A 19,124-nucleotide genomic window follows, 5' to 3' on the forward strand; every position below is an offset into this window, starting at 1 on the left:
TCAATATTTCGACGATGGGTCAGAGGTTGAATTTTGGTTGATATTGTGGGACTTAGAAGTTTAGCGACCTATTAAAACCTAGTATATGAGTGAAGGTGGTAGATGCATCAGGCCAGATGTGACAAAAAACGCCCCATACCTGGACCAATAGTCGCCTTTTAAAGGTAAAGGATACCCTCGGGTGTGAATCGCTTTCTACCACGTGTGTGTGTGTGTGTGTGTGTGAGAGAGAGACCACCTTCTTTGTAGTAACTTGCCCAATGTTCTCGTAATCGTCTCTATCCATGGTACTGTAATGGTAACGATTATCATTATATTATTACGCTTTTCGCAAGGTCTGTTATTATGTTGTGCATCCTTAAAAAAGGAAAGGGGAATAGTCCAAATAAACCTTGTCACCCTTGAATTGAAATAAAAAAAATGGTGTCACTATTGAGGCAAAGCTAATAAAAAATGATTTGTCTTTCTTGGCCTTTTGGCTAAGATCAAATTATAGTATCTGTTCTTCAGGTGCTACATTTCAATTTCTTCTCTCTCAGTGGAAGAGAAATCCTTTACGACTAAGACGAGTTTTTCTACACGTTAAAAAAAGCAACCCTGGTATCTAAATATGTCCTGTTGGGAGGCATTGTGAATAGGTACTATGTTTAATGTAACAAAGTTTTAATATTAAAAAAGTAACTGGAAAAAAGTTATTTCTGAGTTAATTACAAAATGGAATTTCCACGGGTCCTGCTAGTAGTAATTATTATCAAGCCGAGTATTTCGAACAAAGAACTATCTGGAAAGACATCATTAGCTACCGCTAACGTGAGTTCATATGTTTCTTATAATTATTTAATAAAATAAACTTAGTCTTGACAGCATTGAATGTTACACTTCATTTTTTATCCCATGCCCCACAAGGATGAATACGAAATCTGCACGAATGAAATTTCATATTTCATCTCCGGACTGATAATATATATATATATATATATATATATATATATATATATATATATATATATATATATATATATATATATATATATGTATATATATGTATATATATGTATATATATATATATATATATGTATATATATATATATATATATATATATATGTATATATATATATATATATATATATATGTATATATATATATATATATATATATATGTATATATATATATATATATATATATATATATATGTATATATATGTATATATATATATATGTATATATATGTATATATATATATATATGTATATATATGTATATATATATATGTATATATATGTATATATATGTATATATATATATATATATATATATATATATATGTATATATATGTATATATATATATATGTATATATATGTATATATATATATATATGTATATATATGTATATATATATATGTATATATATGTATATATATGTATATATATGTATATATATATATATATATATATATATGTATATATATGTATATATATGTATATATATGTATATATATGTATATATATGTATATGTATATATATATATATGTATATATATGTATATATATATATGTATATATATATATATTAGTTGATATTAGTCTATAAATAGATGTGTTTATATTTATTCAAAATATTTTCCCAAGACTATGATATATATAAACATTTCCATGTATGCTTCTCTTATAGACTAGTCATGTTTTTTTGCGACAAATAGGAAACAAATATAATTACTTAAAAGTTCAATTATATTTTTAAATTTCGTGTAGGTCACAGAGAATATTAAGTTACGTATAAACGTTCTGACAAGTGATATTTTTTCGGCAAACCTTTATCGTACTGCTTTTAGTAACGATAACGTACAAATTGATTGCACTTTAAAAGCACTTGTATATGGGTATGTCAACCGAATTTTATTTGACCTTGAAATGGGGATTATTCACGCACGTTTGGAGATAGTGCTCTTTCTATTTATTCCTCACTTATTAATAAATATTCCGTATTTAGATACACGAGCGGGAGATATATATGTGTGTGTGGGGGGTACTCTATTTAATAAAGTCATATGAATTCTTCCATTCATATACGCCAAAAACACCTCTGAATATAACTTTTCTACCTACTTTTTGATTTGAAACTCGCCATAAAAAATTCCAAATACTTTTTTAAATATATAATATTCTTTTCACTTCCAATCTTAATAGTTTTCAAATTATTAATTTTGTTTTTACCAATTATTTCATAGATAGAATATTTAAACTTCCTGAAATACATATATATTCTATATTTATTGATTGGTCGATTAAGGAAATAATAAATTAAACATTTTTCAACATTTCAATTGGTCTATTCATAATGTTCTTTCCATAATATCAAATACTCTTCTATCACAATAGTATCTAACATAAGATATGTATATTGTTTGTTTGTTTTTTCAAACATACGTACGGAAATATTCATGAGCGTTTATATATGCAGTAATCTGCATTATACACATATGTAGAGAATATAGCAACATTTCTGATGTATTATTGTATGCACAAGTCTTCGAATACATAAGCGAATACACAGGCACCTGGATCTGCCTCTGTACAAATTGTTTGGGAACATTTCTATTCCATCAAATACACGACGCGGTTTATATAAACATTTATCGACCGAACCTATTTTTCAATTCTTTTAGTCCACGTCTGCTATTTTTCATGATTAAAATACATATATTTATCGATAGTTTGATTTTTTCTATGCTCATCCTTTACTTTCATCCTTTATATCATTTTTCTTTACATCATATTTTCTACCATACAGAGTTCAATTCTTATACCTCATTTGACGTTCGTAGTTTATATCGTTTTTATACACGCCTTTTCATATATTTTAGTATTCTGATTCATACAATATCAACTTCAGAAAAATAAACGACAAAGCTTACAAATAACGTCGTTTTGTTTCTCTTCTACATAAGTTATTAAGTGAAGCACAGATGAAGGTACCAAATGAACTCAAACAAATAATACGTTCAATACACATCACCCATATATATTTCGTACATTAACTCAAAGCATGTATTCGTGACTATGAAATGCGATCAGGTCAAAATTTACGCTTACGTGTTCATACGAAATCAGGTATAACCAGACGATGTCATATAACCTACCCAATCACACGCTTTTCGTATCACGGCCTATCAGCTGTAGATCTAACACCAATGTGGAATTCACAAGCTGGATTTGATGTGAAAAATATATGTAAAAAAAACTAATGTATACAATAAAAAGAAAAAAAATATTAGAAGTAATATGCTTGGTCATTACAGGCGACCATGAAAACACATACTGAACTCAATCGGCCAATAAGAAAGCTATTTAAATATGTAAAAGTAAATTTGGTACAGACATTTCTTTTTCATTTTCTCTTCTTACCGTTTGAGTACTTTTCAGTTTTTTTTTTTCCATTTAATATTTACATTTTCTCAATTTCATATGTCAGGTTCATATCTCATTGGTTGTATTTTCTTGATATTCAATAATGTATTCGTATATCTGTGTTATGTTGTAAATTTCCAACTGAAGTAAACTAAATATAAAACATATTTAAGTATTAATTCGCAGTCCTTATGCTGTACATATTTTGATTTTAATAGATGGAACTCTATAAAGCTAATATAACAATAATAGTTTATTGAAGTTTACTTAAACGCCAGGAAAAGTTCAGTATAATAGGTGTGCCATAAACCTCCGTAAGATTCTAATCACAACCACTGGCCTAAGAACGGTTAATACTGTTATGATTAAACTTAGTTTGATTATAGAAGGCTACAAAAAGGGATGAATACCGAATAATATGCCGAAAAGAAAGAATAAGAAGAGAATAAAGAAAAAAAAGCGTGAAAACAAAAGCATAAAGAAAAAATGCATCAAACAAAACGAAAAGAACAAAGCAAGAAAAAAGATACAAATAGAAAAAATAAAATCATACAAGAAAATAGAATAAAACAAAAAGGAAAACAAGACGATAGAGAAAAGGAGAAGCATCGATAAACCGGAAATACAGAAAAAAGGAGGAGAAAGGAGAAATATGAATAAAACAAAAGAAAAAGGAAAACAAAAAAATGAAAGATAATGTATAAAGAAAGGATAAAACAAGGATGTATACCACGAGAAAAACGGATGAAACAGGAAATAATGTATGAGATAGAAGGAATGAAAGTATAAAGCAGAAATCAAGTATAAAACGAGAAGAAAGTATGACGCATAAAAATAGAATAATTGAGAAAGAATGAATAAATGATGAAAATAAAATTAATAAACACATCGATGTTCAGTTTAAGAGAAGCGAAAACTTATGAAAGAAAAAAGCAAATATTCAAAATATTACAATGCAAATATAACAATGCTTGGATAAATAATAAAACACAAACAAACAAATAAAGGGATAAAAATATGAGAGTACAAATTTCTAGTTAATTTCTCTTCCTTCTTTATCGGCATTTTCTCGTTTTCCGTTTCGCTTCATCTGATTTAGCTTCGTTTTTTTTTTGCTCCAATCTGGTTTAGTTTCCCCATGGTTTTCCCTACCTTTTCTCCTCATTCTTCTTTCTTTCTCTGTTTCCTTTTCTCTTCTTTTCTTTGCGAATAGGTTGTCCCATCTCATTCCCCGCGACCAAGATTTTAAATGGCTACACTCTTCACCTGTATTTTACTTCTACCGTTCACATATTGTTTTGCATGTTTTTCATAAAAAAAACCTAACTCCATCCATTTGTTTTTTATCCTTTCGTTACTCGACAATTACCCCACTCCCCCCCACCCTCACCACGAACATTTCAATATTATTTATGGTTTTGTTTCGTATTCTTTCTCGTACATTGTTTTGACAATTCCCCTATTCTTTTTTTGTTGTTTGCTTATCAGCTATGAAATTGTTTGTTTTTATTTTCATTCAAATTATTTGGTCTGTTGCTAAAAGAGGGATGGGGGAAAACTGGAGTGATATTAAAATAACAGAGGCGAAATAAAAATAAATCTTGGCATTGTTCGTAGTCTTCCATTTTCTAGGCTTTTTTTTTCATACAGCGATTTAAAATTCTCAATTCGCTCAGGTTCTTTTACAGTTTTCCAAACATTTTTTAATTTTGTATTAAAGAATTACCGAGGATACGCAACGTTTTTTTTTTTTTTTTTTTTATTTTCGGTAGCAATCATTTCTTCTTTTTAAAGTTTTAGGGCAAATTTTATTAAATATTTCCCACTTTCTTTAAAATGTCTTTTTGCCAGGGAGCCAGTGTGAAGTCATTTAAACATTCTTAACTTTAGGCAGTTGCCCTCATATAGTGAATAAATAAATGACGCAAATATACATATCAAAGATGCACATGGATGCCTCTTAGCGATATGAAAAGACCAATATGTAATACACACACATACATACACACACACATATATTATTATTATTATTATTATTATTATTATTATCATCATTATCATTATTATTATTATTATTATTATTATGTCATTTATGCACAGATTAAAACACATATGATTTACATAAATAATAAAATGCAAGCCAATTTTATATAAGCCAGCTACAGGAGATGCTAACCGGAAGAATAACCATTACTGCTCACAATCCATAATCATTTCTAGTTTTCTATCTTTAAACCAATAGCGTCATTATGCTAATTCTGATCTACATCCCAAGTAATTTGAATTAGTAGAACAGTACCTATTGCGGAGTTTACATTTGTATAACCCACTTTCGCCGCTAAAACAACAGCAAAGGCCGATAGCCCTTCCTTTAAATAAACTGAATTTTGTTTGCGTATATGCATTCGTTCTCTATGGATTCCAACACCTCTCGACTGATATTTTTTTAAAGAATTAATTTTCTGCAGCTGGGTGTCATTTAGATAGGTGTTTTCACAATTTTCAATTGATTGGGACATTCATATAACGTTGTTTCTGTCGACATGACAGCGTTCCTTTCCCCTTAGCATAGTTCGCTTTTCTCGTACATTTATGATTATATATATAATACATATTATGATTCCGTAATTATACAATACTCTTTTTGTTTTCAAGACGTAATGTAGCATATATTTGTTTTTATGAAACACTAGCTTCCTATATATTTAATCACACATAGTACAGTCTAAAATATTGTTTACTTCTTGGATTGAGTTATGTATATTTTTTTACATCGTTTTTTTTTTGTAATGTTAATGTTTACTTAACTGAACAAAATCCCCATCTCACATCTATATCTAATTCTCTCGTACTCTTTGTTGGACACTTATTATACCTCTTCTTTGTCAAAGAGAGTATTTACAGGTCACGTGATTTTTCCGCGTTGCTTTCTAAGTATATATGATGCACTACAAACACATGCAATTCTACCGGCAGACTCCACATCTTTACGGATATTGTAGGAATAAAGGAATATATTAATTTTATTAATGGAAATTAATTTGGGTTCCCTTACGATATATATATATATATATATATATATATATATATATATATATAGATAGATAGATAGATAGATGTACACATGTTCAGACGTTATTATCTTTGTCTATGTCAAAAAATATGTATTTTCGAACGAAATCCAAGCAGACTATATAAGTGTAGCGAACTCAGGGAGTATTGATATGTGTAGCATATCTTAAAGCTATAAGATTTTCCCAGCTTCATATCATCTCTACCTTCTCTCACCTAAAGAATTGAGAAACTAACAATTTTATTTTTAATTTTTTTTCGTCGTCCATTTTAATTCCCGTCACCCCCACCATCTCCGCTATGTTGACAAACCTCACCGCATGACCAGATTAAATTTTGAGACCAACAACATCCAGACATTGGCTAATAATCAACTCACGTTTACATAAAATACTTCCATCCGTATTCCATTCGCATTCCGGCTGCATATTTTCAATTTTATTTTTAAAGAATGAAAGTTGCAAAATAGAAATTAAAAGAAAAACAGTTTTATTTCAAAAGGATGTATTTTTTGTTTTTTATTTTAATAAAAATGAAAATAACTAAAAAAAGTGAACAATAAATTTAAAATATCTTGGCAAGAAACTATTTGTTTCGAAAAGAAATTACAGTTATCTATACGTACGCTGTGTGTCAACATGACTTAACTAGTTAAATTAATATTATTTCACACATTTCATCTTCATTTCACCAAGTTAATTTCGGTAGAATTTATTGTCACACTACTAGATTTTTTACGTTCAAATTCTATCACGAACAATAAAAAAACTTACTTAAAACTAGTGTAGCGAATAAACGATACGATGTGCACGTATTTGTTTGTTATTTACGATTTGATTGAAATAATTATGTGAAAAAGATTCAACGCAAAAAACCGTCGTCAGTAATAAGTTTACCCATTCTGAAAAAAAGCGTTCTGCTACATTTTGTATATATTAGGCTTAATTCTGATTAAGACAATATCCGATAAGTAACTCGTCTAACAAACATAAGTTAAAGTGTTTATATTGTAACTAATAAGTGTACTTGCCGTTGCCGAATATTAAACGCAATGTTAAATTTTTCAAGATCAAGATCAAAGTTTAAGGTTATATTTACGTTAAGCTTCTTCATAATCTCCCCCGCCTAGAGATGGTGCACACCAAGTTGAGGGTCCACTATTATCCCTAGGTGGGGAGTTTATGAAGATTCGAACCAAATATGAACGTAAACATTGACCTTACCCTTTAGAAATTTTGTGTACTATCCCTAGTTTGGAGCCCATCGTCATGCCAGGTTTGGTTATAATCAATCCAGTAGTGCGGGATGTAGGAGAGTTTGTACACTTGGGCTATTACCACGACCTTTGACCTTAACCTTGAAAAATGCTGAGCGCCATTCATAGGTGTGGGACCATCATCATGCCAGGTTTGGTCATGATAAGTTCAGTAGTGTGAGCTGTAGGAGATTTCCACACACACACACACACACACACACACACACACACACACACGTTACTACTGTATATATATCTAGATAGTAACTCTAAGAATGCTATAGTTGGCTTGTCAAACCACATAATTCTTCTCATCACGCTAAAAGAAGAAAGCAAAAGTTGTTTTTTCTTAATCCTGGACTTAAAACGTAAATAATGAAAATAATGATCTTGGAATGTTCTCGTATATTAAATTCCTTATTGTTATCTATAGTGTAAATATGCTGAGAACTATTATGCGTTAACGCCCCGTTAAACGGTAAGTCTAATATAATATGGCTAGTTAATGTAGCGTATTAGAAACCCGTTTCTGTCATCTTGTTGGTTAAGTAAAATAAACAGAAATAAATTAGATGTCTATTACGGAATTTACTTTGTGATTGAAAACATAGCAGACTAATTTTATTTTAGTTTTAATTTGTGGGAATAGATCCAGACAAAACGTGAACCACTCGATGTAAGGAGCTAAAAAAACAACAAAAAAAGAACGACAATAGTTATTATGACTAAGCTAATAGATGTCTATTGATAATGGCATTGTAAAGGTCCCATGGCAGACACTTCATGGTATTCGTTGTTTTTTAACTCGTAACAAATGATTAATATATCGGATTTTCAATCGTATTGAAAAGGAACATGTGTCGATGTTGCTTCTTTGACAATGGAGAATATTGGGGTCAATGACATGACAATAACGTTTTACGTTTCTACATATGGCATCTGCTTAGTATAGACAAAAAGAGAAAATAGGCGAGTAATTTATATATGCATCGATAATCAGCCTTCGACACAAGAGAAGTACGATTGATTGGTCTATTGGGTCAGTGAAACCATACCCTTATGGCATCCATCACAATTACATATTTTATTATCATATCTGTATGGCGGCAGATTCTTAGCAGCCAAAAACTCATGCACGATAATCAGTGCTAACAAACAAGGTTTGACTCTGGAGAATATTCTTTATTAGAGCTGAGCTGCCGCCCTGTTCGGTCCTAGTAGATGTATCCCATTCATTACCTCTTCGTTTAGGAGTAAAAACGACGGATTGTATCGGTTATGCCTTGTAAAAATAGAAGATATAGTGTATAAAATTCCGTATGTGTAGAGTTTTGAACCTGTAATCTATAAAGAACACCGCCTAGGCATTTCCTCATCAACCGGTTATATTAAGAATCTATATCAGATCTTAAATCTTCGATTACATTTTACTAATGTTATGAACATATAATACTCAAACAGTTAATGAAAAATTATTAAGTCTTCTATGAATCGCTTACATATATATTGACATTAAAATCCCCTCCCTAAAAGATAGGTCAATACGCCTATACATATAAAATTACGTAAAATATTCACATTTTAATAGATTTAAGCCACCTTACATATATAGTAATAGTTTACAATATCTTCGCTTTTGAAAAATAGTATGTTGGATAAATATTTTTAATTCCTCTGCATCAATCTAATCATGCTTGCATATGCAACATCCGTTCACGTTATCTGCCGTCGTTTCGTACTCTTTCTGCTCCTTTCCCAATCATTTAGTATAATTTTCACTTGGAGACTCGTTCTATTGTCTATTCTTTCATATTTGTATAAGATATTCTTGTGTGCATTTATCGGTTCCGGTTAACTCACATTTGCTTAGTGTCTATTATTTGTTAGAGTTCTATGTGCATACTTTTCCCAATAGATGTCTGCTTCAAAATTCACACACCCACACACATATATAGTGTGAGTGGGTGTCTCTTGTGTGTATAGAATCTGCGTATATCTATTGTGTGTATAATATATGTATATCTATTGTTTGTATAAAGTATGTATTTCTATTACGTGTGTGTATAATGTTCGTGTGTCTATTATGTGTGGATATCATGTAGCTGTTTGTAATATGTATATGTGCAATATGTGTATGTATCTCTATGTGTACATATTTGCGTAATGTTTATATTTATCTGAGTAATATGTATAAATGTGTGTATGTTCATATGTATGTAGTTATCTTCAAATATTTGAGTAATATATATATATATATATATATATATATATATATATATATATATATGCGTGCGTGTGTGTGTATACAATATTTGTACGCGTGTCTCCTCTTTGTATAAATGTCTGAAGAGTTTATGAATTTATCATAGACATAGGTACACAAATACATATATGACAAACGCGGATATTGTTTATTACTACGGAGTTTTTGGTGGTTTTGTTAATTTAATGGTGTCTGGGCATATGTTCTAGCCCTTTTCTCTCTATTTTTCTCGTGTTTTCGATTTGTTCCTGTTTCTCTAACGTGCCCGCCCGTGTGACTATCTATCTTTCTGTCTCACAAGCACACATTGCCAAACTTTCTTGCTCCGATCACATTTTCTTTCAGATACCCCCCTTACTTCTACTTTCCCAATCGCGCGCCAAAATAACTTTCCCAACCCCTTTCCCGGACCCTTCCCACAAGTCCACCGCCTTCCCTGCAATTGACAGTGTGATTTCATGCCCGGCTGGGCTGACATAGCGACCACTGCTTTGGATGGATGTGTGGGCAAAGTGTACGGCTCATTGTTTAAACTGTTCTTGTGACTCGATTGGCGAAAAACTATGGTCGGGTAGTGTGGTTGTTAACGAAAGAGAGAACAAATAAAGTCAAAGAGAGAAAAAAAGAATGCAGAAAAAGAAGAGTATATATATATATATATGTATATATGTATGTATATATATATATGTATATATATATATGTATGTATATATATGTATATATATATATATATATATATATATATATATATATATATATATATATATATACGCACACAGAAATGAAAACAGAAAGAGGGAGAAAAACGAAACAAGAAGAGAGTGAGATCGAACGAGAGAGGAGGAGAAAGCAGAAAGGGCGAGGGTTGGAGAGAGAAGAACATATAACAGAACATAGTGAAAAGGCATGCAGGATAAGGGGGAGTCAAAATTCAGATTTGATAAAGTGTGTAAGAGAAAGGGAACAAGGAGGGCGAAGAAGACACAAAACAGAAAAAAAAATGAAACAGGCGGAGAGAAACACTGAAACAAAGAAATAGTCTGAAAAGGGAGAGGAGAGTGAGGATTAAACTGAGAAGAAACGAGATAACGATGAAGCAGAAAAGGAAGAGAGTGATATTAGAGAGAAGAGAAAATGAATAGGAAGAGAGGAGAAAGTGTTTAGAGAAAGGGATATCACTGTTAAGGGTGATAGAAAAAGAGTGTTCAGAAAGAAAAATAAATAAATAGAAAGTTGGGGAATGAGAGACGATAGTAGGAATTAGAAGAGGAAGGGAGAGAAAGAGAGGAAATAGCATTTGAATGTACCGGACATGAAAAGGGAAGGAGGACATCATCGCCGTCACAACCGCGACCACATTGACCAAAATATGGAAAAAAAGGTCAACGCGTTTTCAAATCACATAAAGAAATATGGTAGACAAATATGGGTACAACGATAGATTTAACCCGTAGCCGTCTTATATGCATATGCGTGTTTATTTAGGCATTAATATATACGACAACACGCAGCGATTGGATGCGTTGCTGTCTATTATAAGGAATTGGGAAGCGGAATAAATATATGCATACAATGTTTTGTGCACTTGTGTAATAATGACATGCTAAACACAAAATGATGGGTCCCTTTAACCATTAATAAACATACACACACGCACATATATAAGAGGACTATAAATACGGTTTATTAGACGGCTCTTAATTTGTGTAGAAAAGTATTGAGTTCGGTGTTGTTTTTGGACAGATTCCTTACTGTACAGCATGATATGCACATATACTCACTTTCTTACCTCCAATATATATATATATATATATATATATATATATATATATATATATATATATATATATATATATATAAAGGAGATTAGAACAATAGTCTAAAGAGCTGAGTGTATTTTAATGTAACAGTGAAATTACTAGTTTAATTAAAATACAGGAAAGAGAAAGTGCTCGTTGTAATTTAGATATATAATAAGCTCGATAGTTAAATGTCCTAGAGCTAATTCAATATTAAGTACGTACAATAATTACATATAGTTTTTTAATAAGCAAGGTCTCCTCGTCAGCAAATTTAGGAGGGTTTTTATTGAATTTAAATTATTATTAAATTTATTGAATTTATTTATGGTGTCTTTTAAATTTAATACAAACCCTTCAAAATTTGCTGACGAGGAGACCTTGCTTATTAAAAAACTCTATGTAATTATTGTACGTAACTTGATGTATACCACAATAAAAAGCATTGTTTTCCGAAACGATCGTACAGATAATTGATTTTGTTGTTGTTCCTTCTTATGAAACGGATTTTTAATTTAATTATAATTTGATTTTTAAATTTTAAATTATCAATCACATTACTTATATATATATATATATATATATATATATATATATATATATATATATATTATATATATATATATTATCTCATAATTGCTGGTTCATTAATTTAAAAATCAGATGTTTACATATACATGCCTTTTACTTATGTAAACCTAATTTAAATTGCTTTTAATTCACAAAAATGCTTGCTATATAGCCCGATAATGTATGCATTAATAAACACCCAATTATGATGGAATCATGCGATGCATATTTCAATTCTTAACACACAAAATGATAAATGTACTTCGAAAAATCCAAATTGTATAAATATTCCTAATCTGATTTAAAACATGACTTTTCAGTGGTCAGTAAAAAAGAAAAAAGAAAGGATAACTATGTGAAATGTAGAGAATCAGTTTGATGCTTACCTCTGTCTTTCTTTTCATTGGTTTTATTTTCTCCGGTAAATTTAACAGAAGAATCGTGCAGAAAATCCTTACATGTGTATGTGTATGAATGTACATGTGTATGTGCAAAAATGTATCTATGTATGTATATAGATGAATACATGTATATGTATATATCTGTATATATCTATATGGATTTATATTTATATATACATGTGCACTTATATGTGTATTTATATATGTATATATCTGTACATCTGTTACTATATATGCACATATATATGTACGTATATATATATATATATATATCACATCTATATATATATTTATGTATCTTTGTGTGTATATATATATATGTATATAAGTATATATCTTTTTACGTATATATGTGCATATATATGTCTGTATATATATTTGCATGCATATTTATGTATTTGAATATATGTGTAATTTTATGCACGTATAGATTTATATGCACTTATATGTATGTATATACCCATCTATATGTATATATACATGTTTTTATATATATATATGCATATATGCATGTATATATACATGTTTGTGTATATGTATGTGTGTATATATACGTGTTGATATACATATATGTATATGAATATACACATCTATACGCACATCTGAACATATATACATATCTATCTATCTATCTATATATATATATATATATATATATATATATGTATGTATATGTTTACCCATACATACATACACTTATATATGATGATTTTGACGTCTTGTCAGACGAGTGCTACTTAATCAGTCACTGAACGTCCATGTGCTCGAAGATGACTTTTCAGTCCTTCCAGCAATCTCCAGACCCTCAATCAGACATGACACTGGAGACAATTATTAGTTTGGATGAAACAAAGAGCAACTGACCCTGTATTAGCTTGCTCTTTCATGTGATTAACAAAACAGGGCCCGAACATACCTCATATATCCGAAGATATTCTTGATTGAGCGGCCGGGTTTTGCTTTTTCTACATGCTCTGTCGAGCTTTGCTCCGTCTATGCTAGCTGCTCTAACGTGTTCTGCGCCTTTGAATATCAGCGCCATGCACTGCTTGCAATCATACGTGTCGGACTCCTAACTGTCAACAGGAACATGAAAGCTCACAAGACTGTCCTGGATGCTATCACACAAACGTTTTTCGGCTTGTGTGCTGGGGTGTTTTGGCAAGAAGGAGCTTACCATTAAACAATTATTTCGGGAGTCGATAGTCATCAAGCCGGACAGGATGATCCGCACACCCCATCTGGTTCTTAATAACAGTAGTAGGAATACTGGTTGTTTTAGTCTTATTAAACACATACGTATATGGGACACGTTAAAGCAAAAATGTGCCTAAGGCCTTGCTAATAAAGCTGGCCTACATGTAACCAGTAGAGGGTCTAGGTTATTGAAGCATAGAGTTGAGATGCCACTACACATGTTTAATATACTTACATTTAAGTTGTCAGTTAGATCACCATCAGACCAGACTATTTTTTCACATTTAAACGAGTCTGATGCCATGCTTATTCTCTGTCTTATTTCTGCACCGCTAGTGGCCTGATTTGATACGGTACTACCAAGTTAGACAAAGTTTCTTACGACTTCCAGACGCTTTTTTGTAGACGAAGATATTAGTGTTCTTAATGCTAATGTACAAATATTCGTGAAGAGATCCATCACTAATTGCATATCTAGTGAAGAGTGTGTCGGGAAGTCAGCATCATCAGCATACAACAGCTCTCTAACAAATCGATCCCCAGCAAGTGCTTTGGTTTAGAATTGTCTGAGGTTGAACACCTTTCCCATCGTTCAAAACATAATATAAACATCCGTAGAGCAATCACGGAAAACATACTAGAGCACAACAATCAGAAAGACCGAAAAAATATTGGTGCAGCTATATCACCCTTCCTCACTCCATTATCAATGGGGAATTCTTCTGATAGCAGATCATTGAAGTTGAGGCTACCGTTCATAATATGGAGGTTGCATGAAATTTTCCATAACAGCAAATATACAGCGCAATTTTCCAGCACTTCCCAGAATGGCTTACTGTTAACGGGGTCAATCGCATTGGTTAAGTCCACAAACACCTGGTAAAAAGACATACGCTGCTCACTACCTTTTTTTTCCAAAATACATACACATATATGTATATATATATATATATATATATATATATATATATAGTAAGTTATAAAATGTATATGGAGATTAAGCTACACTGAATATTCCGCGTTTCATCCACTCTAGGATTCTTCAGGCTTATACATTTTATAACTTACTAACTAGCTCTACCTACGTATTGAGCACTTTTGAAGTAAACACCTAAAGTTTACACATAAATCTATACTTTCGTATATTAATTTTATGTGAGTAAATTAAGTAGTTTATATATATATATATATATATATATATATATAGTAAAAAGAGAAGATTTCACAATTAACGAAAAGATTAATAAAAGTTTCAAAATTCGAAAGTACAGAAATATAAATATCAAGAAATATATTCATGAAACAACAACAACCTTACTTATATTGTTGTTTCAATATCAGTGATAGACCCTAGTATGAGCAAAGGTGTCACCTTGTAGAATTAAATTTACGATATTTTATTCCAAATAAGGTATACGACATAAAGGCGAAAAAATCCCTTACTTCATTGAGTTTAAAGATAGGCCTTATAATAGGAAAAAAAAAAACGTTTACAAAATGAGAAAACAAAAGTTTTAGGAACGTTGAAATGGAAAAGAATACTTAGCAATGTGCAATAAATTTGGTTGCTGTGTATTTTTAAAATTTTCCTTTAAACTTTTATTTTCTTTCAAAACTCTTTTCTATACCGTTTTTGAAAATTGCGTTACTAACAAAAATAGATTTGTATGTATATATTTCTTTTTTTCTGACGTTTTCTCCTCTGGAGAAAAAAGCCTACTTTTGAAACTCCATGGAGGAAGAATTTTTTTTTTCACATTTATCCCGTATTTCTTGTTCGGATAAAATATTGCAAATTTAACTCTACAATATCGTCACATTTTATATATATATATATATATATATATATATATATATATATATATATATATATATATATATATATATATATATTTAGTAATGTGATTGATAATTTAAAATTCAAATAGAATTAAAAATTGAAAACTGTTTCATAAGAAGGAACAACAACAAAGTCAATAATTTGTACGATCGTTTCGGAAACGATGTTTTTTAAGCCACGGACAATAATTTTGACATATAGTTTTTTTTTTTAAATAAAGTCTTCTCATCAGCAAAAGTGGGTTTCTTATATGTAAAAGACACCAAAAATAAATCTAGCAATGTTTACGTAAGGCGAGTCTATATAAGACAAATTAAAATAAAAAGGAAAATATTTACTTGGTAAGCAAAGTGGTTTGAGAATAAAAAATAGAATACAATTATAAAGTTTGTTAATGTATGTGATTTAATGAAGTAATCGTATATATATATATATATATATATATATATATATATATATATATATATATAGAGAGAGAGAGAGAGAGAGAGAGATTTCAATATATTACAGAATTTTAGAGAAAGTAGGTAAAAATTTAGCCTTCATACCTAGTTTTAATTAATCTCCTACGATAATCCTGTAATTAATTTCAATTGTGCTAGATCTTGCTTTGTCAATAACCATAACAAATTTCCCTGCAGTTGTTTTTGGCTGCGGATTGTGCAACACGTTCTTTAAAGAGCCCTTCGACAAATGCATCCAGATGTTCCTAAGCAAACAATAATCTTATGGCTATAATATGAAAGAAAATAGCAGCGTTGTTCCTCATCTCCTCTTTTAAAATATGCCAAGAATAAGAGTTGTTTAATGCAAGCTACGACATCGACGTACGTGTGAAGCAGCGGGCATCTCAGGGGAGGACCAATTGGACACCTCACTGATTAGCTTAATGGGTTTTCGGTCGATTTGAGTTTGGATAGATCGATCGCATTTGCTAACGATACCGATGTAAGAAAATTCTTCCCAAGATTTGACCAGACAGATGAAATCATGGATAACTGGATCTTGGGTCTTGATCTATTATGGAATGGTGTGAATGCAAGTAACTAATCGTCATTTTAATAATTGTTGCAAAAATCCTAAGTTCGTAGGAAGTATTTTTTCTTTTATCTCATGACAAATGTAGTTAATTACTGTTGAAATAAAAGTTAACTTTTATAAATGCGCGCACACACAGACACACATATATGCAAAGCTGCATAGATAAATATATGTGTGATAATATCTATATAAATATTGATATGGATATATGCATATATATATATATATTAATATATATTATAATATTTTATTTTATATATTAATATGCATATAAATAATGCGAACACACGCATGTATATATATATATATATATATATATATATGTATATTTATAGTTATATACTTGCATTACAAAAATATGTATATGATACACACTGTTATGTTCTTCTCTGATATTGTGTAGAAACACAGACGGAATTCAATGAAGGGTATTGTCATTATTATAATTAATTTTTATTTATTTATTTATTTTGTGAATTATACCACAGAGCAAATTATTGCCCGTTATATATAATAGGCAATAGACGATTGATTCTATAATACTGCACATGCAATCTGCATAAATTTAAATACCATGTTTAAACGTATTAGAAAACCGGGCAACGACAGGCGACTAACTATTACAAATAAGTATATATGTATTCATATATAAATATTTATTATGCATATATTGATAATATATATACACACACATTAATATCCATATCTATTTATATACGTGTATGTACATATATATATATAATATGCCTGCTAATATATATATATATATATATATATATATATATAGAGAGAGAGAGAGAGAGAGATACAGGTATATGCATATATATATAAGCTTAAATCTATATAATATATATACGTATGTATATTTATATATCTATGTTAAAATTTATATAATATATATACATATATATATAGTGATATACATGTATATGTATATACCTACGTTAAAATTTATATAATATATATATACATATATATTTATATATATATATATTGTGATATACATGTATATGTATATATCTATGTTAAAATTATATAATATATATATATATATATATATAAATGTGTTTGGGGGTATATTATGGTTATAAATGATTTATTTAATATAAGAGTAATCTTTTTTAACTACGAAAAAATTTACTAAGATAATGGCAGTTAAACATTATTTAGGCGAGTATACAATTGTATTAAAGGACATGACATATAATATAATAAATTTATATGCAATTTCTTTTTCTAATGAGGAAAAGAATTTAATTATTTCTTTTTTGATTCTCATGATATAATAAATTTATGTTTAGTGTAAAATTAAGAGCGGTCTATAGACTAAGGAATAGGATTAAATAAATAGTAATTTACTATATTCTCTTATTCTTTTATTTTATATCTTAGTACGAGTCACTTTTGTCGACATTTGCTTTTTTTTAATATTGGCGCTTTCTTTTTCCTCTGATGAGGCGAATTTATTTTTCAAATATGATGGTTTTGAACATTTTTTAAGAAATTTTTTCCTAACATTTTCTATATAGATCGTATGATATAATAAAATTATATAAATTTAATTCCTTTCTTTTTATTTAATATTATTGTCACACACGCGCACATAGAAACACACACACACGCACACACACACACACACATATATATATATATATATATATATATATATATATATATATATATTAACAGGCGGTTAGGTAGAAGTAACTATGCAATATAATAATGCACGTATATAATAATTTATCATTTATATAGACACCTATATTATAGCTATGTATAGACATTTCTGTGAATGTCCTGTTACTTTTGATTCACGATGCATGTCTATATAAATATAATGCAATAACATGCTTCTGCTCGTTTCTTATTCGCTTCTTGTTTTACATAACCGTTTTATTAGTTAGCGTTCACATCTAACTGGCGACACTGTTTATCTTTCTAGGAGACTGCGGCTGTCTCCCGGGCGTCTGGCCACACCCGCACCATCCTGCTCTGAACGATTATCTATAGCATCCAAGTCCAGAGAAGGTATGCAAAGCGTAGTCTAGAACGTTAACTAATCTCTCCTGCTGACATGTTTTGTCTGTTGCAGCGGAATTGAATGTACTCGACGCAAATACTAACAACCATATCTAACCTTTGAAACACTGCACGCAAAAGCACAGCTCGAATAATTCGCAAAAGCCTTAACTGTAACCGTACACTGAGAAAGAGAGAGAAAAAAAAGCACGCTCTCTGTTCAACTCGAAGACTGTTATGCATGAAACCATCTC

The 19,124-nt window shown here is 30.0% G+C and overlaps 1 protein-coding gene across 4 annotated transcripts in view; it reads left to right on the forward strand.

The window, feature by feature from the left end:
- LOC145268443 (LIM/homeobox protein Lhx1-like) overlaps window positions 1-19,124 on the forward strand; it is a 412,426-nt gene that overhangs the window by 357,610 nt on the left and 35,692 nt on the right. For 2 of the 4 annotated variants that reach the window (XM_080124034.1, XM_080124098.1), the window contains one exon: window positions 18,794-18,879. The exons of the other annotated variants lie outside the window; for them this stretch is intronic. In XM_080124034.1, the coding sequence (XP_079980160.1) occupies window positions 18,794-18,861 (68 nt within the window). In that variant the 3' untranslated portion in view covers window positions 18,862-18,879. The remainder of the gene's footprint in view (window positions 1-18,793; window positions 18,880-19,124) is intronic. 4 annotated transcript variants of the gene reach the window in all.

Source organism: Euprymna scolopes, chromosome 1, assembly GCF_053919585.1.
Source record: "Euprymna scolopes isolate OS-2025 chromosome 1, ASM5391958v1, whole genome shotgun sequence".
Taxonomy (NCBI): Eukaryota; Metazoa; Mollusca; class Cephalopoda; order Sepiida; family Sepiolidae; genus Euprymna; species Euprymna scolopes.